The 23,577-nt window shown below is 39.7% G+C and overlaps 3 protein-coding genes across 5 annotated transcripts; 2 read left to right on the top strand and 1 right to left on the bottom strand.

Annotated features, from left to right (window-relative positions):
• Positions 1-347: 347 nt before the first annotated feature.
• Positions 348-6,127, bottom strand: serinc2l (serine incorporator 2, like). Its single transcript, XM_044033422.1, has 10 exons — positions 6,004-6,127; positions 4,747-4,908; positions 4,417-4,604; positions 4,242-4,321; positions 3,956-4,093; positions 3,686-3,855; positions 3,253-3,343; positions 2,582-2,732; positions 2,276-2,485; positions 348-2,011 (listed from the first exon to the last, which is right to left on the bottom strand). Exons 1-10 carry the CDS (start codon positions 6,040-6,042, stop codon positions 1,873-1,875), a joined length of 1,368 nt encoding a protein of 455 aa, XP_043889357.1. The 5' UTR covers positions 6,043-6,127; the 3' UTR covers positions 348-1,872.
• Positions 6,128-9,361: 3,234 nt separating this feature from the next.
• Positions 9,362-12,247, top strand: stmn1b (stathmin 1b). Its single transcript, XM_044033428.1, has 5 exons — positions 9,362-9,455; positions 10,617-10,660; positions 11,002-11,174; positions 11,299-11,490; positions 11,574-12,247. The coding sequence occupies exons 2-5, from the start codon at positions 10,645-10,647 to the stop codon at positions 11,628-11,630; spliced, it is 438 nt and encodes a 145-aa protein (XP_043889363.1). The 5' UTR covers positions 9,362-9,455; positions 10,617-10,644; the 3' UTR covers positions 11,631-12,247.
• A 3,677-nt stretch (positions 12,248-15,924) lies between these two features.
• Positions 15,925-22,954, top strand: paqr7b (progestin and adipoQ receptor family member VII, b). Of its 3 annotated transcripts, XM_044033425.1 has the most exons (3): positions 15,925-16,080; positions 16,203-16,657; positions 19,526-22,954. In XM_044033425.1, the coding sequence occupies exon 3, from the start codon at positions 19,532-19,534 to the stop codon at positions 20,588-20,590; it is 1,059 nt and encodes a 352-aa protein (XP_043889360.1). In that variant the 5' UTR covers positions 15,925-16,080; positions 16,203-16,657; positions 19,526-19,531; the 3' UTR covers positions 20,591-22,954. The 3 variants fall into 3 exon arrangements, with proteins under 3 accessions (XP_043889360.1, XP_043889358.1, XP_043889359.1); XM_044033423.1 differs by lacking the exon at positions 16,203-16,657; XM_044033424.1 differs by lacking the exon at positions 15,925-16,080 and having other exon boundaries at positions 16,095-16,657.
• Positions 22,955-23,577: the final 623 nt, after the last annotated feature.

Below are 23,577 nucleotides of genomic sequence, written 5' to 3' on the forward strand. Positions count from 1 at the left end.
AAGGATTCAGATTTGTTGTGGACAGGCTGCGTGCGGGTTGTTTGTGGGAGGGTGGAAGACGACAGGAGGTAGTGTGTCCTGAACGATTACAGAGAGTGCCAACTGGACAGAGCCAAAATCAACATGTCCCCTGTGCCAGCCAGGCTAGAAGGAAATAACACAGTTGAGGCTGTAGGTGCTGGACTGGCACACTGCTCTGCCCCTGGTTACGCTCAGTGCAGTTTACTGTTGTTTAACGTTGTATTTTTACACGTATCCAAGAGTCACAAATTAGTCCTAAAGATCTGGAGTATCGAACTACTAACATCCGTAGTGAACAGCACTAGTTACAGCACGGGAAACAGTGGTTGAGTGAAAGTTTTTCTTTATTAAAAACATTGTTTATACCTTGATTACAATAATAACTCATTCCATAGGCCTATGCCTTACAGCAGGCAATGACTGACTCACCTCAGTGTATAATGAAAGGCATAAGAAGCACATCAGCATCAGTCATGGCATTTGTTTTTGAAATGTGGGACTAAAAAAAGGCACTTTATAGTGTTTTGTGAATTTATGTTATTATCTGTTGTGGACAATACTGCCAAAATCACCTAAGTAGGCTGATAATTGTAAAATGTAAAATACAGATGATTTTCCTAAACAAAATGAGTGACTTAAAAATACCTATTTACTGTATCACAGCACTTTGAAAAACTTCACTTACAATATTCACATGCAGTAAGAGAACTCTGATTGCTGTATGTGGCTTTTGAAATGTTGAAAAAGAAAATAACAAAGGATAACATTTCAGGATTGTACCAAAATCTTTTTTTTTCACAAATGAAAAATAGAATGATCTTATTTTAACTCCCATTCATAATGAAATTGAGGTAACAACTATGACTGTACCATCATTACGACCATTAACATACTACGAAGGTCAATACTATCTAAAAGCGATTCTTCATCTCTGAAATGTTTAAACGTTTAAAAGACCCTTTTCTTGTAACTTAGTGGCGTGCTCTGCAGCATTGTGGAAATAATGGGAGTTCATGCGATCACCTCAACTGTTTCACTGCACACTGCATGATGCTGACTGCTATGGATCAATACACGTCTCTTTACTGCAAACGGGCTGCTATGCAGGTACAGGCTGATGCTGTAGCTGTACAAGGCCGAACAGTCAGACACAGAAAGGCATAGCACCGGAGATAAATTACCTTAGGTTAAAGTTGTCAAGGAAGAGCTGAGATTAGACTGTTTTTTTTCTCTGGCACAATGTGCAATGACATGGCTTTTGCAAACAGACGAGCAGCAAAGGGGAAGCCCTGTTATGATCCGTGGGGTGTGGCAGTTAAGTCTTATCTAACCCTCACACTCACCTCACACTGGGGCTCCTAAAGAGGGAAACCCTGGTGTCCCCAGCACTGAAAAGTGTTGTGCTCAGACTTGGCCAATCAGAGAGGTATAATCTCACAGCCCTTCCAAAAGGGAATCTGCAACAGAAATGTCTGAGGTATTGAGAAAGTGCATTATTACATAGTTTTGTTGTATTAACCCAGCAACTAATATCAAGCATAAATAAAAACAGCGCTCACACAACCTGCTGTACCGCATCAAGCAGAAGTTAGTGGATAGTCTATCAAGGTGGCTGGCGTAGAAAATAAATAACGGGCTAAAACCAACAAGAAAGCACTAAAGAACCAAGAGGAACACAATAGCAAAATAGTAGAGCAATTACTTAAAAATGAAATCAATAGAAACTTCTCCCTTTATAGTATCCTTCCTATTTCCTCTATGACATCCTTCATGCTGCCTAAACCGAAAGGCAAAAAAATCAAAGAATATAACCAAACAAAAAAGAACCAAATGTAGTCACACAAGGTGTGCTCAGCTGAAGTCCCTGTCGGGGAACATGAGCGGGGCAATGAGGGTCCAGAGGTAAAGCCCAAGGCCAAGCCAGCTGGAGCTCATCTTCACCCACACAGCTGGCATGCTGCTCTGCATGGCCTGGGTGCTGGTGTCTGGTCTGAGGGAAGACACAAAGACACAAGTACAGTTTAGACAAACTAACTCAAATTTATTTAAACACGGCTTTTATTTAAGAGCCATTTAAGAGCCATTAATCAAGGCATTGTGGTGGGTGACGTTTTTCTTTCAGTGTAAAGTTTAAATGACATTAGACGAGCTATACTTTAAGAATAACAATGAATCCAGGTGCCCTCTGGTGGCTACAATGAGGGCCTACAGTGTACGAAAACTGGAGACGTCAATACATTGGAGAGACACTTACTGATACCAATTGGTGAGAGTCATCATGATGTACAGAGAGGCCAGACAGAGGTGGAAGTGGAAAAAGGAGTAGCTGTACGTGACTCCCTCCTCCTCATTGTCCACAGCTCTGAGTATGCCGTCCTCTCCCACCACACCTTCTCCACCTGATCCTCCCCCCTCCTCTGTCTGCATAAGCTTGTTAACCTGGGTGTTGCTGGACGAACGGATACTATGGAAGAGATGGAGAAGGGCATATAACAAAAAGGGCAAATAACACAACACAGAGCAGAGGATGGAATAGGTGACTCTCTTGTGAAAAACCTACCTGGCATAGAGAGTGCAGAACAGAAATATGACCAATCCAACAATGCCTTGAGCATCCCACCACTGCACCTGTTCTGGAGTGCCGTCTGTAGGTGTTTCTGTGGTGCTGACGTTTGATACTAGACTCAACAAACTGGGGTTGCACTTCCGATCTAAGATAAAATACACATACACATAGCTTTTGACATTTTATGACACTATAATACACTATAAATTTTACTTTTGAAAATTGAAATAAATGAGCATTTAATTTCCAGTTTTGCATTGATTAAATAAACCAATTAGCCACAACATTCAGTGTCATGTACAAATAGATCTCTGATGCCTACGTGTGTGGGTAAAAGTAAACCTGAAGCAGGACAACACTTCTGATATCTACCAAATAGAACAACGGGAGCAATTTAAAAAAAATAGGCAACAGAACGGAGTTTGTTTCTTGCCAATCACTTGGGAAAGGCAGCTCACACAACATGAGACAAGAACGGTAGGCAAACTAAATGCAAAATGGCACCTCTTTGTTTCTATTGCATGCCAAAAGACTCACCCGAATGATCAAACTGCTGCAGCAGACAGAGAGCATGCACATATACTACAGACACCAGTACATTTACAACTGATCATGCAACCAGAAGCTGCAACTGTGATATTAAACAACAACAACAAGTGACTCACTTGGGTTGTTAGTCATTGCAGACCATGTGACATACATGGTGTAGAGTGAGATGAGTGAAGCCTGGAGCAAACCAGAATGTGGCTGGGCTTCCTGTTACAAATAGGGCAAAGATAAATCATTACACTGTGTTTCATGCTATAGGTGTACAAAGTTTGAACTGCATGTGAGGTGGAGCAATCTATGACAGGATGTACACATGGGAAATAACTAACTGTGGTTGAATGCAAGTTATTTCCAAGGACAATATATGTTAATTTTAGTAAACAAGCTTGATAGTTGACAATATTACGCACTGCACAGATAATAATGTATTCAAAATGTACATTGAAAAAAGGTATACCAACAATTAAACAGTAAACTCAAGTAGTATTTGAAGTGCCAACACTGGGGTACTTTTCAGGAAAAAGGTGTGTGGCCTTGGCCAAACCGTACCTGTATCTTGGGTAAGATGGAAACAATGGAGATGATGATGCAGAAGATAAGGTTGAGGCTGATGAACACCTTGTGCTCTGTGCAGTCATCAGGCTGTGTGTAGTAAACATAGAAAAGCACCACGGCCGTGAAAGCCAGCGCGTAGTGGAGGAAGGTGAATGACAAGAGACCTGCAATTTACAGAATCACAAATTACTAAAAATTAGTGAAGATTTACTAATTACTTAAACATGATGACAAAAAAACCTTCTTTTTGAATGAATGCTGTACCTGCAAACCAGCATTTGTTGTCACCATTTTCAGCATTTCCAACCCACACCTTGTTCCAGGAGTGGGCAAAGTCGATGAGGAGAATTAGCTGGATAACGATGAAGATGAAGGATCCAACTACTCCAAAGTAAAACCACACTGCAAAGTGAAAAAGGAAAAAACTGAAACTGTTTCTTGAAACTGCTGATCAGGAATAAAAAGTGATACACTATGTAAGTCACTGATAAATCACTGATAAAATGAACGTGTGCTTAAGAAAAGTGAACTCATAAGGGCATGTTAGTACCAGTATGAAATGTTCCATCAGGAATGAAAAAAGCTCCCACCGTTATCCCAACCAGGATCAAAAACTTAAAGAACCAAAATCTGGAAAATAAACAGTTAGAAATCCACCATTAGTACAGGTTACCTGCCTCCAACCCTGAATTAAAATGTTCCTCTTAAGTCAAAGAAGTACTTACCCATTTTGAATAGCTGCACGTGGATCTTTGCTGTTACGGACACCAAACATTATGGCAAAAAACAGAAAGAAGAAGCAGGTCATGGCGAAGCACATTCGGTACACAGACTTGTAGCCCACAAGAACATCACAGTTAGCCACGTTGTCAATACCAGGTATGGAAGCACCTCCTTCACAAAATCCGGGGATCTATGACACACAAGAAAAGTAACATGTGTATAAGCTCACCAAGAAGCTACAGACCAGAGAGAACATATAAAATACTGAAATCACATGAAGAATGTTCAAAGCTATTAGTTCCAGCTTTTCAACAGATCTACACTGATCTCACTTTGCGGAGCTGTGTTTCCATTCCAGGGAGAATCATGATGACTGACACAACAGTCCCCATCAACAAAAACAATGAGAACACCAGCCGTGTGATGGTGGAGTTGTTGGAGGAGGGACAGCAGCCGCACAGAAGACATGGTGCTGAGCCACACAGACAGGAGGCCTATAGTAAAGGGCAGGAAAAGAGACCACAGAGAGTTAAAGCTTTGGACAAAATTATTACTTAATTCCTTTGACACAGGGTTAATAAAAAAGGGTATGCTCCATTAGAAATACTGGCCTGGTAAATTATTAAATTCAGAAGTAAATTTACAATATAGGTAGATTACTAATTGACAAAAAAATTAATTGATTAATCTGCATATACATTATTATTATCAAAACTTTTACAATGTTTCGTAATCATCTGATTATTTCTTTTTAACTGTTACTATTTAGATATGTTTAAAAATGTAGAATTTGATGAAGTGTGCCAAGTGCTGAATTTTCTTTACATCCGAAAGGTTAATTGGACAAAATGTGTGTGGTTTTTTTTAACTTAAAGATCAGCATCGGTCATAAATAAAAGTCATATAGGTCAACCTGTTCTTCACAACACAGAATTTATGTGTATGGGCATCACCTACACAGTTCATTTTATATACAATGTAATATAAAAGTGCACATTCTTTTACATCAGCGGACAGTAAAGAGGACTGTCCACTGATTATTGTGATTGCCACAGTTAACCATTCATAAAACAAGCATTTTTCAAATATTGACATTTGCCATTGTGCACAAATAGACAGGCTGGGCACACATGATTTGTTTTGCAGGGCACCCAGAGTCAGTACATTTGAAAAAAAAATGTAGATAAATAATGATAAAAATAAACAAGGCAGATAGAATAAGGAAAAAAAAACAAATTTAAATTTAACACTTAAAAAAGAGCTCAAATATACACAAAACAATACAGTATGCATATTTAATTTGTTTGTTAACAACACGATAACGTTGACGTAATGACCTAACCCACTAGCTGTGTTTAATATGTGCCACAGGTCCGTTTGCTAAAGCTACCTACTATCCGACAAAGCCATTATACGACAGTTTAACAGCTAGTGTTTGAGTCTGTCATGTGTAAATGTAACTCATTCCTCAGCCACCTAATCCGAACCTACATTTTATCCAGCTAACAGCTAACGTTGTGACGACATAGAAAACAAACGCCTTCCGGTGACATGTAAGTTCATTTGTAAAATTGGCAGCAGGTACTTACACAGCTGGCTATAGAGCACAAAGCAAGACAGGCACCCATTTCAACATTTAAACGCTGAAATTGTTGGTAGTACGATCGCGAAACGACACTTTCCGCTTACAGTAAAGTGGTCTGCCGTACAGAAATAACCGGAAATGACACAAAACAGGAAGTAGAGCCAGAGTTGTACATTTTTCCAAATAAAGCTTTTACACCATTGTTTTTTTTCAGAAGGACCCCAAATACAAATGTCGGACTATTCCCCTATGCATTTCCCTGGAATAATTTGACTGTATATGTATGATTAGATTAGAAAGCAGACTTGGCTTCTCAAACCTTTTATACCAAGTACCACCTGAGAAAACACAGAGCTCTTGAAGCAACACCGTTATCTCCAACGTTAAAATACAGTGTTGTAAATAGGCCAAGCAAAGTCAGCTATGGTCTTTTCCAGGAGGCTGATTCATTCCCAATGAGATTAATTTGCTCTCTCGTCATCCTCCTCTTCCTCACATAAACTTCACACACAAGAACCGATGGACACAGCACACAAATAATGTGACAGCATTTCTGCTCATAAAATGAGAAGTATAACAGAATATCAAATCGAGGAACTGCTGTTACAGGGAACTTGAGATTTTATTGATCCATGTCTTCTAAACATGTACCACAAACGTGCATCATATCACCAGCAGCAGCAGCAGCCATACAATCTAACCTGTCAAAAACATACCAAAGCAGTTTAGGTCTGATTCCCATGAGGTTTTGTTGCTTCAACAGAGGCATCTGGTGTCTGGATCTATGAGAGAAAAGTTCAACTCATGTAAAATCCTTTGTAAAGTCAACCCATCTGTGCCATTCTCAACTAGTTTAGGAAGATGGAAGATGGCGCCTGTTGACAGAGCTTACAGTATGAAGAATGCCTGTCAATTAATAAACTAAATACAAATCAAACTCAAGTCAAAGTCAACACTACACAGATTAATATATGTACTGGCAATAATGTAATAATGCATCAACAGCATGTTGTTGATGTGATGTCTGATGTCCATGTGTATAGGTGTTTGTTCATTTCTTTCATTTTGTTTTATTCTTGTTATTATGCCTTTATATGCCTGTTATGTTTGTCTGTTTCTTTTACATTTTTAAGTTTTCCTGTAACTGGCTTTACTAAAAACAGAATAGTTATGGGGAAACACCCACCTTTGAGTCATTATAATGACGACAAACACAATTCACTGACTGATCTAAAAATTCCATTTCATCCTTATATAATCAGTTTGTGAGTCCATGTGTTAACCCCCTGTACAGATCTGTTGCGACTAAGCAACTGTACTTTGGCACTATTGGCGATTGCTTGCTGTTAGGTATTACGTGCACTTGGGTATAAATCACGACCCGGTTCTTCCTTAGTGTCTGAAATGATCAGCCATTTATTTTCTTCCAATGTCTGCTTGTTTTCCATCCATCTATCCATTTTGTACCACTTTATCCTCCACAGGAGGGTCACAGGGGGTGCTGTGCCAATCCTAGCTGACATCTCACTCACTTATTTTCATTTCCATTAAACAAAGCATCTGTCTATTTCCATTCCAATAAACAAATCAAAAACAAAACTGAAACACGAGCACAGTAGAAAAACTCTCAATCAGCAACACCTGAATACAGTGACAGGTGACGCAAATAACCCAGCACGACCCTGAGCTGGTGACAGCCTCAAGCAAAATAAGAAAGGAAATACAACCCCCTAGTGGTTGGGGGGAAACTCACAGATAATAAATGAGTCATGGCTCCTAAACAAGTCACTGAGGTCAGCATAAAGTTTTCTTTTTCTTAATTTTGTGAAAACAAAAATGCTGCTGGCTGCAGTCAGTGCAGTGATTGTTTCTTTCAGCTCAATGTGAGACTCTGAACAAACCAACTTTTGCCATCCACTACTTGTTTTAGCCACTTATCTGCTTGAAGCTCCTATAATCACCTCTTTGTTCTGGCACTGGTGAGCTCGCTTGGCAGGCAGCAGCTGGCAGCATGTCTGCTTCTCTCTATAGCACCGTTTGTAGGATGCAGCAGCTGGGAAGAAAACCTCACTCTCATCCAACACTTCTCCTTAAACACTTATTACAAGGAAGCTCTTACAGTTTCCCCCCTTTAAAGAAGAGCAAAGAGAAAATATTAGAAGAGTAAAGATTTTACTCTTCTAAATGTATTAGTAAAGATGTTGAATTTATTTGAAAGAGAGCCAGCCAGAGACAGTCTTGACACTTGGAAAAGGTTCACATTCATTTAATAGAGAGTGTCTTTTTTAATATTAGGTATGGACATGCATCTGACTTTAATTAACAGAAACAAACTGACAGGGATTGGGAGGACAGATACAAGGCCACCAAAGAAGCACATAGATGATCTTTTCAACACAGATGTCCACAGGAAAAGCCTCTCAATCACACATGACAAGACACACACGCCCTCTTTCCTGGATTTAAACTGCTCCCTTCAGAATTGCCCCCCTGTCAAAGAAAAAAGATTTATGAGGGTTCTTTTGTCCCCAATGCAATCACTGTGATGAACCAACTGCAGCCAACGTAAATATGAGTGTGTAGGATGGATATTATGGGTATGAATTACGGCAGAATGATTTTGAATGAATATTTAACTGCGATTGTTTTGACTGAAATTGCGGGTGTGATATCATGCGAATGGTAATCTTTACATAATTGTTAAATGTTAAAAATGATTATTCTGTGATACGTGTGCAGATCTGTGAAATATGTTCTCTTCAGTCTGTAGATTATGATGTGTAGACAGTCGGTCAGGACAATATTTAATCTAAAATGGTAATTTAATAAACATTTGCCTTTAAAAAAGACTGTGCCTCTTGCGGCACAACATTGAGACACCTTTTATCTTGTTTTTGTTTTTTTTACATTTATTGTTACTGTGCATGTGTATGTCTGATAGTGAAACCAAAGAAAATGCCTCTGTTCCAACTGGACAATAAAGTATAATTCTATTGAATTCTCTTCTTGTTATTATTAATATTTGCTCAGCAGCAGAGAGAAGGATCAATTGTGTTAATCTTCATGTAATGTGCAATGTAACCCTTGGATTATACATGTATGATCACGTATGTGTGCGTATAGAGGTGAAGGGGCTCATGGGTAAATGTTATGCATGTGTTTTAGTCTCTGCCTGTCTGCCATGTGTGGACACCACCATGCCAGCTTTGTCCCTGCTCACTCTGTGTCTGTTCATTTGGCTCGCTGCTTTTTGGCGCTAACGGTCTCTACGCGGCCCGTGATTGGTGGATTAAGGACCAATGAATGCAAACATCTCAGGTTACATTCGAGGTCAGACCGTTTTTTTTGCGCGAAGGTGCAGATGTTGGCGGTCTGTGTGTGTGTGTGTGTGAGTGAGTGAGTGTGTGCGCGCACAGGCAAGGAGCAGCAGGCTGCAGAGTTCGGAAGCACTTGACGGTGAGGACAATGCTTTTATGTAAATGTTTATCCAGGCTGCTGCAGTGAAAGGTGGTTTAATGCTCTGTTTCCAGCTTTACTAGACTCTCCTCTCAGCATCTCTGGTCAGATGTAGTTTAAGTTTAAAGTGACTTTGTTGTTCTGGCCGATCATCAGCAGAGTAATTAAATCACAGAAATAAGGCTGTGGAAAACATGTAAACTGATCGAAATCACACATTATATCGTTTTATGACACATTTAAGTTACACTGAAAGTTAGTGCGCACGACTGTGATTACATACATTTTTTTGTTAGTATTGTGTGATTATTATTGTTTTGTTTTTGGATGTTTTGGTTATGAAATTGAAGTGCTTTGTTACACTGCATCACATTTGTTTCCTTTTATTTTACATCACGGTTCTTCTTTGATGCTTTAGTTTTGGGTTGTGTGTTTGTTATTGTGCAGCACTGTTGTTGCCCCCTCCCCCATCCTGCACACATGCACTTCATGCAACTGTGGGCACCATACAGTTAAATCATTTTTCAGTCTGAGGCTCAGAAGAACCTGATTTGCCTGACACTCCATGTCATGTTATGACTGGTAACTGAACACATAATGTAATATTATTGTATAATGTGTAGTTATACAGCATCCCAGATGGGAAAAATCTGATTTATTCTGAGCTGGTACGTTATCTCTCATCAAATAAAGTTTAAAAAAAATAGCATCTGTTGCTTATAAGACTGAGAATACCAATGTAGAGCATTGTGCCTACAGGGCAGTTTGAGTAAATTAGTGTAAGTGTAATTAGCCCATGTTTAAGGAGGAGGAGGAGAATGATAACTAGTCCAGAAAGCAAAAACCACATACAAGCTTGGTTGTTGTTGTTTATAGCCAGAGTCTTCACCGAACTAACTGGTCTTACATTACATTTCCTGTTTTTCAAACTGGTTATAGGAGATGGAAGTTATTATTTTGTGTCTTTGGGCTTGGTTTGATTCTGTAATGTCAAAACATGACAGAAAATGAGAAAAACCTGGCAAAACAAGTGCTGCTGCTGTCCCCTCGTCCCACTTTTTAAAAAGTATGTGCTTAAAATGAACGTTTTTCCCCGTTGTTTGCATTTGGAGATTTATTGCACGATACTAATTGTCTATATCCTCACTTGTTTCCCTACAGCGTTGTTAAAGCAAACATCTCTGTTCAAATGGCAAGCTTTGAAGGTAGGTGTAAATTATACAAGAGTTGTGAATATACAGTGTGTTCTTTGATTTAAAACGTTTAAACGGAACAAATATGCTGTTGTGTCTTTGAAACCACATGCAAAGACTCAAATAACAGAGATTATTGTTCTCTTGTGACCTCCGACAAAGTGAGAGCACGACTCGACTGGCTTTAATTTTCCAAACAGACAGTGATTCTTGGCAGAGGCAAATGCTGATGTGGTTGAGAAGTCTGTCCAGAAGACATTCATTTAACAAGTTCCTGGTTGTCAGTTAATTGTTTGTCATCAAAAATCCTGTTTATCATCATTTATGCTCATGATATATACTTTTTTTTACAGAAATCCAGGTGAAGGAGCTGAGCAAGCGCACTTCAGGTCATGCATTTGAGGTCATCCTGAGCCCCTCAACCCCAGATGCCAAGGGGGAATTTCCACTGTCCCCTCTTAAAAAGAAGGCAACATCCCTGGATGAGATCAAGAAGAAACTGGACGCTGCACAAGAAAGACGCAAGGTATCTGTGCAAATAACAGTGATTGCTTACAAACATGAGCAAACGATGGCCAGCATGAGTAAATAAAAGTGTAGTGTCCAGGTTCTTTTCAATTAACTGCAGTTGTTATCGTGTCATTGGTCAGAGCCATGAGGCTGAGGTGCTGAAGCAGCTGGCGGAGAAACGGGAGCATGAGAAGGAAGTCATCCTGAAGGCCATGGAGGAGAGCTGCAACTTTAGCAAGATGGCACAAGAGAAACTGAATCAGAAGCTGGAGGCAAACAAGGAGAATCGCTCTGCACGGATGGCAGCTCTCAACGAGAAGTTCAAGGAGAAGGTGTGACCCTATTGTTTTACTCGCATTCTGCAGCAAAGCACGCAACAAGAAAATAATGATGCTTTTGTCTCACACACTAACAGGAAAAAAAGATCGAGGAAGTGAGGAAGAACAAAGAGGCGATGAAAGGAAGAGAATGACCTGGACAACCGTCTTTACATCTCCAAAGAAAAGCTCTATTTTTTTAACTTACTTTTCCATGTTATTCTTTGTTGTATTAGCTCTGCTTATGCACTTAGGTTTTGTGTGAACGTGTAGATGAGTAGATTTCCCTTTGGCCAAAGTTCTAGTTAGAAAGTTCATACTTGTGGCTTTGCAATCAACTTGTTAACTGATCATTTGATCGGGCTGTGCGTTTGAATATACTGTGCGATACCATGGTTCTACGAATAAAGTGTTGTGTCCTGGAGAGTTCAAAAGGTGTTCACCCTTTCAAATGGATTTTGAATGAAATGCTACATTTGTTGAACAACACATGATCATTGTGTAGGTCATTCATCCATGTGGCTGCTACACAAATGTGTGCTTCATATTAAACTCCATTGATTAGGGGCTTAAATATCACATTTCCTGTATGTTTGAGGACAGCAAAAGAAGTGGAAATCTGTCTGGATCACGAAGCTTTATAAACAAGTAGTGAGGTAAAGCAGTAGGAAAATGTAATCAACATTTGTTTATGTTTAGTTTCTGGCTGCTTTGAGAAGGCTGTAGTTTTCATCCATGACTTTTCACATAATAAAGGTTTGTAACAAAGAGACAAAAAGCTCCACAGCATTTTTCTCAATTTAAAGAAAGTGAGGATTTTGGTCAAATTTGTAGAATTTAGAAGTGTTTGTTTTTGCCACCACTGACATCTAGTGGCAAAGAAGTGATCTTGCTGATCCTTTTGTAACAAACAAGGTGTTGATCCCACGGAATTGCTGGAAAATAAAAACCTTATTTGAAAATCGGATGAATCTGGGAACAACAAAATAACTGCTCATATCATCATATCATGAATGAAGTCATTATAGAGTCAATGATCAGCATTAACAATAAGCTTGTACTGTAGTTTATTTCAAGTCATTTAAAACTGACAATAATAAAGCAGTAAATAAAACAGCGGATTATTAAAAATAACAAAAGTAAAGGAATAATCTGTAAACTCAACAATAGTCAGGCTCAATATCTTTAGTCATGTGCCTTTAATCTGAGGTCATCAACACTAAAAGGTGATCCTCGTCCCCCCACTAATTGGCAACCTATATGTGACATAGTAAGTAAAACCTTCTTAACATACATTATTTTTGAATAAAATTAATTTTCAAATATTCCAAATGGCTGCATGTTCTTGACAAAGTCAAAAACACATGATTAGCCACAACATTAAAACTAGTCACATGTTTAATTCATGTGGCTGCCACAAGCAGTTTGTTGTTTGTTGTTCAATGAATTCCTAGTCCAAGATATATACACCCTGATGCAGTGATAACATCACGCACGTGCAGCTCATGATCACCAATAACTGAATTCTCACCATTTCACAAAGTCACCAAGAGGTTCGAGTGCCTTTAAAGGTCTAGATAAAACTCAAGAGGACTTGAACTCATTTACGGCCTGGTGACAAACACCTGCTCCACATGTCGAACACTCAAAAGTGCAACAGAGTCCACGGATCACAGATGTGTTGAAAACCTGTCAGCTCTTTTGAGTGGGTTCACACTTGCACGTGTCATGCTCAGGCTTGTCGTCTGCGTCTTCTTCCTCGTCACTCCTGTTGGAAATGTCGCCCAGTGTCAAGTATCATTCAGTTCAGTTGGGTGTTTGCGCTATAATTTTTTTCCAAAGCTGCTTGACCTGTTTGATTATGTGACTTGTTCTTTTTTTTTTCTTTTACTTCTCTTCATTCTGCGTGTTTTAATTTTTCTTTCTTTAATTGGATGGTAGTTATTTTTAAATTAGCTTATACATTTGAATAGGTGTTGATGTTTCTGGTGTCTTGCATTAGATCATTTGTTTGATTTAATAAGCAGCTCATAATATTAGGATAGTCAAAAGAGTTATACTCCGCTGGGAAAAAACACTGATGACTGAACTGTTCTCATAAAGCACAATAAAAAATATTTGCATAGAGAAAATCCCACTTCATTAACATCATAAATGTTTCTTAATTTTGCACTTTTTTTATATCAAGTTTTGTACTTTAAATGACCTATTCTACATGCATATGCAGTACAAATGATCATTTTAGTCACAGTACAATGATGATGTTTGTTGAAGTGTGGCATGTAGAACTGTACACATATGAGTCTGTGTTTGAGTTTGCATTGCTATGCACACAAACACCCACAGTGCTGCACAATCCCATCATTGTGAGGTCGAGGAAAGTGCTGGACTCATCAGCCCACAAGATTCTTGTCCCCAGTGCAGTTTCCTTCCACTGTCTGACGACACAGGGGACAAAGACTGGCCTGACTCCACGACCATTCTCTCCGCCTGCTCTAGATTCTTCCATTTTTGACTTCTGCTTTTTATGAACCAAGATAACAACGGTTAAATCTCGTTGTACTCTTTCAACTTAGACTGACAGCAACACAAAAAGGCAAAAGTAATCACAATAAAGTGACATGATAAAAACAGGGACACACACTATGAGGAAATGTGTTTTAAATGTCAACAAGGCAGCTGCAGCATATGAATCATTTTTATCTGCTCGCTCTAAATATATATATATATATACATATATATATATATGAATGTATACACACTCATATATATATATATATATATATATATATATATAGATACATATATATATACATATGTGTGTATAGACATATATCATCTTCTGGGCCTTTGCAAACGTTTTCTGAAGTTACTTTCATCCAGATGCTACTACTGCTATTACTTTGATAACCAAATGAATACAGTTATCACAGTTATATAGAATGACACAAAGGGAATGAGACGGCAAATTATGAACACAATATCGCATCTTCTATAGTTTTGCTACAACACTAAGTAGCCTGGGTATGGGTAGCTTTACATCCCTGTCTTAGTTCAGGTGAGGGTACAGAAGTTATAAGCTCAGTTGCCATAGTGATTGTTTGTTTTCATACAGACAGAGTTCTCAGCCAAAGCCCACCAACAATTTCCATCAGAGTAATTTGACTATAAATTGTTTGACTGGAAATAACCTAAACCTACTTGAAAACGTTTTGTAAAATAGTAATCATAAGGAAAGAAAGTGTTGGCTTACATGAGTGATATTTTTGACTACAGGTGGACATATTTATCAGGTTTATGTGGGTGACGCCATCCTGCATTTGCATAGTAAGCGTCTGCTGCAAAACACAAACACGCGTCCATTTGTGCTGCTGTGGAAACATGTCGGTGTAATATGGCCACCACCATAAGGCACGGCTGAAAATCCATCATAATGTTGCAGTTTAAAATATTCTGGATGATACTTCACGCCATTTCAGAGTAAAAGTGTTTGTTTTGATATGTAGTTCACAAAAAGAACACGATGATGGTGCAAAATCGATCTATGAATATCAAAAACAGACAGAATACATTTAATCGATAATAACATGTAGACAATTGTAATTAAAACACTAAACAAGCTTAGATATGATCAAATGTTGCATTTAACACATTTAATATTGTGATAAGTGTAACCTAACATATTGTTATTATTCTTATTAATAATTTATTGTTGACGAACCACAGGATATCGACTGGAGGTACCGCATGTGGGCTGCGGGCCTCAACTTTGAGACCCCTGCCCTACAGCGATTATACCTATACCTTGTGTCCATTGTGGCATTTAGTGAATACATTTTACTAATTAACATGCCAAAGAATTTCACCATACAAAGTGGGCACTTAATCTCTGGTGTTTTTCAACGCCTTGCTCCAGGAAATCAAGGGAGTCATGCTGGACTTGTGTCCACCAAGAGGGGCCGCTGGCCTGGGTAGCAGAGTGGACCTCCAGAGACCCTACATTTTATTCACTAACTTTCCTTACATAAAGTGTCTGCCTTATCTCTAGTGTTTTTCAACGCCTTGTGACCGTTGTTTCATTCAATGTCGGACAATAAACCCTCTTCATGTTACACTCCAGGCCTAAATATTACCTCAACCCACATTATTTACATACTCATTGATATCTTGAGCTCCTAATTTAATTTCTTAAAAATAAAAGGATCATGGAAATAAACATGCTCCCACTGGAGACCTTCGGTGACGGCCATGTCTCATGGGAGTGCCCTCGCCCTCCCTTATGTTCCGGCTGTGGAAGAATTTCTGCCCAGATGGGCGTGGCTTATCGGCCAAGGCGACAGTTGTCATTGGTTGTGTGGGTGTGTGCGGCGGCGGGACAGCGCAGCGTCGTGTTTCGTGATTGGCCAGAAGAGCTGCTCGTCACGGCGCTCAGTCTCCTCCCAGCGGCTGCGCTGTGAGAGCCGTCAGGCGCTGCCGCTTCTCCCGTCACGGTCATCCTCTCTATCCGCTCTACCCTTTCGAACAATGTTATCTATGTCCCGCACGGCTCCGAATCATTCACTGACTGCTGCATCCGAGGCTCTGGACTGATCCGAACATCTACAGGTATGTGCGTTTTTAAATCTAAACATTCCTAAAACCCCCACTGTATTTCCTTTTGTGATATGATACAGGGAAACAGGCTCAGATGCGCCTCCATCGCTTAAGCGGTTTTTATGTGTTTGCAGCGATGTTTCTTTCATTGAAACCCACAGCAGACGTTTGTACTCCGGGGGCTGATGAAGCGAGACTCGAGGCTCACGCAGAGAGAGTGGAGAGTGGATGCAAATATATTTCGGACACTGGCTCTGAAATTCACACAGACATGTTGATCAGGTGCAGCAGCTCTGCTTGTGGGAATTAACTGCAACAGGCCCATAAATAGGCCTGAGCTTAAAACACACTTACAATCATGCCTCCAGGTTATACTCGAGCACTGTGCTCCAGACTCATGTATATTTTAAAAGGCTCAAGACCATTGTTTGAAAGCGAGGGTGTGGACCTGGATGGGGTTGTGTTACATAATGTCTTCCCACTCATCACTCCATGCCTTCCCTTCTGATCCTCGCTCGGCCTGCGCTCATCTCATCCCACTCCGCCTGATCTGTCCGAGGCTGCGAAATGAACCCAGGCATCCAATCAAGTAAACGATTTTAATAATAAATCTTGCTCCCCGTGTGTGTAGATGTGTGTGGATCTCATTTTAGTTACAGACCACGGCCCAGCACAGCACAGCACACTTGTGGTTACTGTATTTCATTTTTTCATTGTTCATGTGTTGGTGTTGCAACAAGCAGGACACTAAATCTGTACAAGCCATATGATATAAATCATGTATTTACTACAGTCCAAATGCAAACACCGTTTGGCCTCACCCATATCATCTCCTATGTCAGGAGGGGAGCTGCTGCTGCTGTGCTCACATCATTTACATGTGTATAAACACACATGTACTACTACACAATGTAGTAACCGCGATTTTGCTTTAGCTCAGTCCGATTCTGAACGACGAAAGAAGTGTAGCTGTTATAGGGTTTAAATGGGAAATTGTATTTCATTACAATCTCTTGAAAAAAAATGTGCAGTATCATTAGTAGAGTACCTCACACTACGATACCGATAATATCACGATACAACGATTCTTTGACATTCACTATATTGCAAGACAATCATATAGCGATGCAGGAAAGTGCAGGATTTCTCTATTTATTCATGGATGGGTCATCTCTTAACGTACAGTAGCTTTCTCCGCCATTGTCCTGCTGTAAACTCCCTCTTCTTCAGTCAGGTAACTTCCACACAAGTTTCCCTCCGTCATTTGAGTAGCGACGCCCGGCGAGTGAAACTGGCAGGGACTGTTAACTTTAGAGTGCCTTCATATTATTGTTATTCATATTAATTAAGATATGGATATTTGCCCAGGTGTATCAATTATAGTATTGCACAAGGAAGGACAACAATACCTCATTTCGTTACCCGAAACTTGTATGTGAGTAATGACAATAAAGTTGAATCTCATCTCATCTCATACATCACCAACTATCTGGATCCACCCCTAATCATTAGGAATATCAATATTGTGATTTATGGATTTTATCCCTGGCTGATCATAACCTTCTGTCAAATCCCATCAACCCTGACACTATAATATTGATTCTGTGCCAAGTGCTTCACTTTTCAGGAAGTAATTTACTGTTTGCACACAAAAGAATCCTGAGAATGGTGGATGATCCACAGAATATATGGCCACCAGGGCAGCTGAGGGCAAATCCTGATTGCGCCTGAGCTCCTGTGGTGTGCAACCGTCCGTCAGAGTCGTGCATCATGTTGTAGAAGAGATTTAAGGGCTTGAGAACAAGCCAGAGACACCAATCAGATGCTACGCTGCCACCATGAATAACACTCGCATCTACAAAAACCAATAATGTCAAATTAATTATGCAAACATACTATAATTCACATTTCCATGTGTGAACACTTAAAGCTGCTTTCGTCAATATTTTTAGGATTAACAAAGGGTTAAATTGCACACCAGGAATTATCACTCGCCACAATCATTGTTCTATAGAGAGCCATTTAATCTCTGATTGCCGTTTTTGTTTTGTGGTCCGACCACTTCACTCTAATCACTCCTGATTCAGGTTTCAAACCCAGCACCAAACAGCAGATAGTTGGAGGCAAACTGGTGAACACTGTGCTAGACAAGTGCTGGTGGAGACTAAAACAGAGCTGAAAGGAAAGTGAACGTTGGATGTTTGTTATTTATGCGGCCATGAACGCATCACAGGAAGAGTCTCTGTGTCTAACACGTCTTGTGAGAAACAGCTTTACCGTAATGAAATATATTGTGTTACAAGACCTTGCAACATACGGTGGCCGACAGGGGCCAAAACACACACAGAAGGAAAAACGAGCTGCAGATTCACAAACGCTGCAGATTCTACAAAAAAAAAACAAATGCAACGTGAGAAACACGCTGCCAAAGATAAAGGATCTGCAGAAAGAAACAAAACACATGCATCAACAGAAACACGCTGCAAAAACAAAACGATGCAAAACCAAAAAAACTGGTTTACAGTACACTATCAGATATCAATGTATACGGTACTTTGTGCAGATGCTTATGTCTGATTAATAGGTCTCTAAAACATAGCTACGAGATGTGCTTTCAAACTTGTGCACATACGACGGTGATCTGAGTGTTTTATTTTGAAAACCAAATGTCAATGTCAGCTTTGACTGTAAATCCCTTTGTAATTCAGGCATTCAAATTCAGCGTCAGGTAGTTTGACTATGGAGAAACAAGTGTTGGATAGCTTGACCGTAGTAGGATAACCTCTTAATAAAGGTCTTTTAATAAAGTGAAAATGAAGTAGTCCCCGAGTATCGTAATAGCTAGTCACCAGGTACCAGGTACTATCGCTAATGGAAAAGCAAAATAAACTGAGTGGAGTTAGAACTGTGTGTCATCACTATTATAGAGAAACTATTTTCAGTTTTAACTCGTTTTCAGCCACTATTTTCTAACATAATGTGTGAAGAAATGCTGAATTTATTTAATAACTGAATAATTTAATTTAAAATTATTTATTCGTCATGTATCAGGTATCCCATGTACGTCTTATTTATAATTTGACTAGATAGTTTTTACCCTTATCTTTTTTTTATTATTTTCAGATAAATCTTTCATAAGAAAACTGGAAAATGTCATTGATAATCTCATGGAGCTCTTTGTGGCATCTTCAAATTGCGTCTTTTGTGTGACTAACCACAAACAGGAATTGAGCAAAGAGTGCAATCTGCAAACATTCAACACTTTGCTTTAAGACTGACTTAAGATTATATATTGATTTAACTCGAATGTTCTGATATTTGTGGTTCAACAGGAGCAAACTCAGCATTTATACACATGTTGACACACTTTATCCAACAGCATCTAAAGGCCCAGACCTATGCTAAGTGATGGACTGACTGTTCGCTCTATCTTTCTACCGTCTTCTCTCATCTCCAGGTTGCCATGGCCACGGTGGTGATGGAACAGATTGGTCGCCTGTTCATCAATGCGCAGCAGCTGCGTCAGATCCCTCAGCTGCTGGAGTCGGCCTTCCCTACATTGCCTTGCACTGTGAAGGTGTCCGATGTCCCCTGGGTGTTCCGCGAGCGCCACATCCTCACCGGCTACAGACAGCCGGACCAAAGCTGGCGCTACTACTTCCTCACCCTCTTTCAAAGGCACAATGAGACCCTCAACGTCTGGACCCATTTGCTGGCTGCCCTCATCATCTTGGTGAAGTGGCAGGAGATCTCAGAGACGGTTGATTTTTTGCGCGACCCTCACGCTCAGCCCCTCTTCATTGTCCTCCTGGCAGCCTTCACCTACCTCTCCTTCAGCGCACTCGCTCATCTCCTCTCTGCCAAGTCTGAGCTCTCGTGTTACACCTTCTACTTCCTAGACTACGTCGGGGTGGCTGTTTACCAGTATGGCAGTGCCCTGGCACACTACTACTATGCCATAGAGAAAGAGTGGCACACTAGAGTGCAAGGCCTCTTCTTACCTGCAGCAGCGTTCCTGGCCTGGCTCACTTGCTTCGGCTGCTGCTATGGCAAATATGCCAGCCATGACATACCCAAGTTTGTCCTCAAGCTGTTCCAAGTGGTGCCCTCAGCCTTGGCTTACTGTTTAGACATAAGCCCCGTGGTTCACCGCATCTACAAGTGCTACCAGGAAGGCTGTTCCGACCCGACTGTCGTGTACCATTTCTATCACGTGGTCTTTTTCCTAGTCAGCGCCTATTTCTTCTGCTGCCCTCACCCGGAGAGTTTATTCCCTGGAAAGTGTGACTTCATTGGACAGGGCCATCAGATCTTTCACGTGTTCGTGGTCGTGTGCACCCTGACACAGATCGAAGCGCTGCGAACAGACTTCACCGAGCGCCGCTCCCTCTACGAGCGTCTACACGGCGATCTTGCACACGATGCAGTTGCACTCTTCATCTTCACTGCCTGCTGCAGTGCTCTGACCGCTTTTTATGTACGCAGGCGTGTGCATGACGTTCTCGACGAGAAGGAAGACTAAGAATGGGACAAGTTGAGTTTAAAAAAATGTGATTTGTTCCACTGAGGTTACTGTTAAATGAAATGATCAAAAAGTTTGTATTTATGAAAGTTATCAATTTGTGACAGTGACTGTGATTTGCCAAACTACATTGAGCTATATGTTGTTTTTCTTTTCTTTTTTTTAATGAGGACAAAGGAATCTTTAAATTTGTTTTGGTAGCAATACAGGTAGTGGTTAAAACACTGAAATGAGTCCTTACATCTTCACTCTTTTATTAGTCTGCAATGTTTTTATTTAATCATAGTCTAAAGGAATTTGGTACTTAACCAGCAAAATGAAGACTGGCTTCTAATGATGTCTATTGGAACAATTTAATGTTTTAAATTAACTGTAGCATTTCAGTTAGTGCAACCATTTGTTTTTACAGACAAATAGTGCATATATTATTCCATATCCAGTTTGAACTGGTACTCCTCTCTCTAATTAGGTACCTTTCTGACTTATTCTTCAGTTTGATCCCGCCTGTCTGCGGTTTTTAATTTATCAAGGTGCCAACACTGTGCCATGCAAATGTTTGAATATGTTTCAGAAAGGTCCCGTGTCCAATTTGAAAACCAAATATTACTCGACTTATTCAGGAAGAGATGTGTTTTTCCCAGTGGGTGACCCTAATCTGTCAAAATATGTTGAAAGTGAGGCTGGCACTCGGTATCAGTTTAGAGATGGACACTGGATTATTGATGTCACTTGTTGTGGCAGTGCTAATCTTCCTTTTTTTTTTTATTCAAAGGGCTGGAACATCAGCTTTTGCCTTTTCACATCCCATGATATTAATGCTTTGGTGTGCATTGTTGATCACATTTAAGTCACAAAAAGCCGTGTCAGACTGGTGTTCTGCTTTTGACATTTTGTTTTTGTATAAATATATATGTGCCTCTACGCATGTCTTTTTTTGGTATATACTGTTGATATTAAGTGTGTGAATGTCTATGAAAGCTTAGCCTTGCACTTCTTTCTTACCCTGTAAATAACCTGTATTCCTCTCTGGTCCTTTAAATCCCCCTTTTTGTCTTTGTCAAAAGCAGAGTTTACTTTTTTTTTCTTCTCCTTCTTTTTATATATATATATATATATATATATATTTTTAGTTGACTTTTGTCAAATAAAATCACACTGGTAATGTTGCTTAGATTCCTATCCCACTAAATTCTTAATGTCAGAAATGATCTGCTGAATATTCATTGCAACACTCTGTTCATGATGGTGTTTAATGTGCCAATGAATCTGTTATTGCCTCAGTGATGGTACAACTGGAGACTTTATTCAAAGTCGGGTTGTCTGAAAATGACCTCTTGACCCGACTGCAAACATGTTGCTGGGGAGATTTAACCTCCACACCCATGAATATGAACCTTTGATATCTGTTGACTTTGACGGCACTGACCTGGTCCCATCATGCACTGCCACTGTATATATTTTAGCTGACAACACTGGCTATGTTTACATGCATGGAGGTGTCTGCTGTTGATGTCGTTTTTCTGGTGTTTTGTGTTGATTCAGAGTAACCTGGGCAAGCCTGTGCTCTACTCCACCTGTGAAAGACACCTCCCATTTTGCCTTTTCGTTTGAAGGGTTGTAGCAAAAAGAACGAGATGTGGGGAAAGTTCCTTTGCACTTGTCATCTAATGCTTCTTTATAGGGATATCATTTCCAACTGGCTAAAAATGAAGCCTTAAAATCTTCAACCAACTCAGCCTGAGACACAAGGTTCTTGTCCTGGTCATCCAAAGGACCAAAATGATTAAAGCTAGGGTTTTAATTTCATTACCAGGTAAAACAGATGACTACGTTTTGTTGAAATAGAAAGGGAGCTGCAGAGAGAAGACCACAGTGCTTTTGCAACATTGATACTGTGTCACAGATTATCTATGGTGCATGCCAATTAAACCTGAACAGTCTTGACTGGATTAAGCCAGCACTCCATGTATGTGACTTCTGTGTGTCCTAGGCTACTTTTAAGGACACATTTCAGACTAAGGATCAGTTAGTTGGAATGGCATTGGGACAAAATCTGTGTCCACAAAAAGGATTATTTTATTGGTGAGCGATAAGGGTTTGGGAAGCTATGACTTAGGCTGAGACCCCAAATGTCCCCGGCTGTCTTATTGCCCTGAACGTGAACTGTGTGTGTGTGTGTGTGCGCATTGTGTGATGTCTGTGTGAGAGTGTGTATAAACATAGCGTCAGATGCCATCCAAGGTTTCCTTTTAGTCCTTTATGAAATCAAGGTGAGAGCGACTACAATGTCTTCTGCCTCTACAGATATGTATGGCTGAGTGTAATATTCTGTGGTATTCAAGAAAATAAAAGTGTTCTAGTGAATTAAATGTGTCGTGCACGTTTTTCTACGATGTAAAAAAAAAACATGGGATAGGCCACATTTATTATTATTATAATATATAGCGCTTTTCAAAACACAGTTACAACATGCTTCAATTAAGAGTAGTGCACACTGTCAGTGTAAAAACAACACAATAATACACGCTGTCAAGATTAAACAAGGAAAAAAAACACAAAATTGTTCCTGGAAAAGTGTGTTTTGAGGAGCGATTTAAAAGATGACACGGATTTAGCTGACATAAACTCCTCAGGCAGGTGATTCCATAGCTGTGGAGCTCTTTAGTGTCCAGAAGGGCTGTTGGAACAGTGATAATCAATTAAAAAAGTAATTGTGAAAATTTTAAAACATATTATTCAATATGAAAACAATCCATATTGTATATGCATGTGCTTGAATTATCACATGTTTAATGAACTGGGGAAGTTTCTTTTTTATATACAGTAATTAAATGCAAATTCAGAGAGGGAAATGTAAACCACATGAGTAGATGATTTAATTTATTATAAATGCTCGTATTTTTTTATGTACTATAATCTCTTGGTATGAGTGAGGCTTTATATAGGTTCATTGAAAAAGCTTTTTGGTCTGTAAAACTTAAGTTTTA

Source organism: Solea senegalensis, linkage group LG9, assembly GCF_019176455.1.
Source record: "Solea senegalensis isolate Sse05_10M linkage group LG9, IFAPA_SoseM_1, whole genome shotgun sequence".
In the NCBI taxonomy this organism is placed as follows: Eukaryota; Metazoa; Chordata; class Actinopteri; order Pleuronectiformes; family Soleidae; genus Solea; species Solea senegalensis.

Excerpts from the sequence above, each read along its gene's own strand:
- serinc2l (XM_044033422.1), bottom strand. The coding sequence starts at position 6,042 with ATGGGTGCCTGTCTTGCTTTGTGCTCTATAGCCAGCTGT. Across the intron at positions 3,856-3,955 it reads CAACAAATGCTGGTTTGCAG|GTCTCTTGTCATTCACCTTC; the intron begins GTACAGCATTCA and ends TGTAAATTGCAG. Across the intron at positions 2,733-3,252 it reads TGCAATGACTAACAACCCAA|ATCGGAAGTGCAACCCCAGT; the intron begins GTGAGTCACTTG and ends ATTTTATCTTAG.
- stmn1b (XM_044033428.1), top strand. Across the intron at positions 11,175-11,298 it reads CTGCACAAGAAAGACGCAAG|AGCCATGAGGCTGAGGTGCT; the intron begins GTATCTGTGCAA and ends GTCATTGGTCAG. Across the intron at positions 11,491-11,573 it reads ACGAGAAGTTCAAGGAGAAG|GAAAAAAAGATCGAGGAAGT; the intron begins GTGTGACCCTAT and ends ACACACTAACAG.
- paqr7b (XM_044033425.1), top strand. The coding sequence starts at position 19,532 with ATGGCCACGGTGGTGATGGAACAGATTGGTCGCCTGTTCATCAATGCG.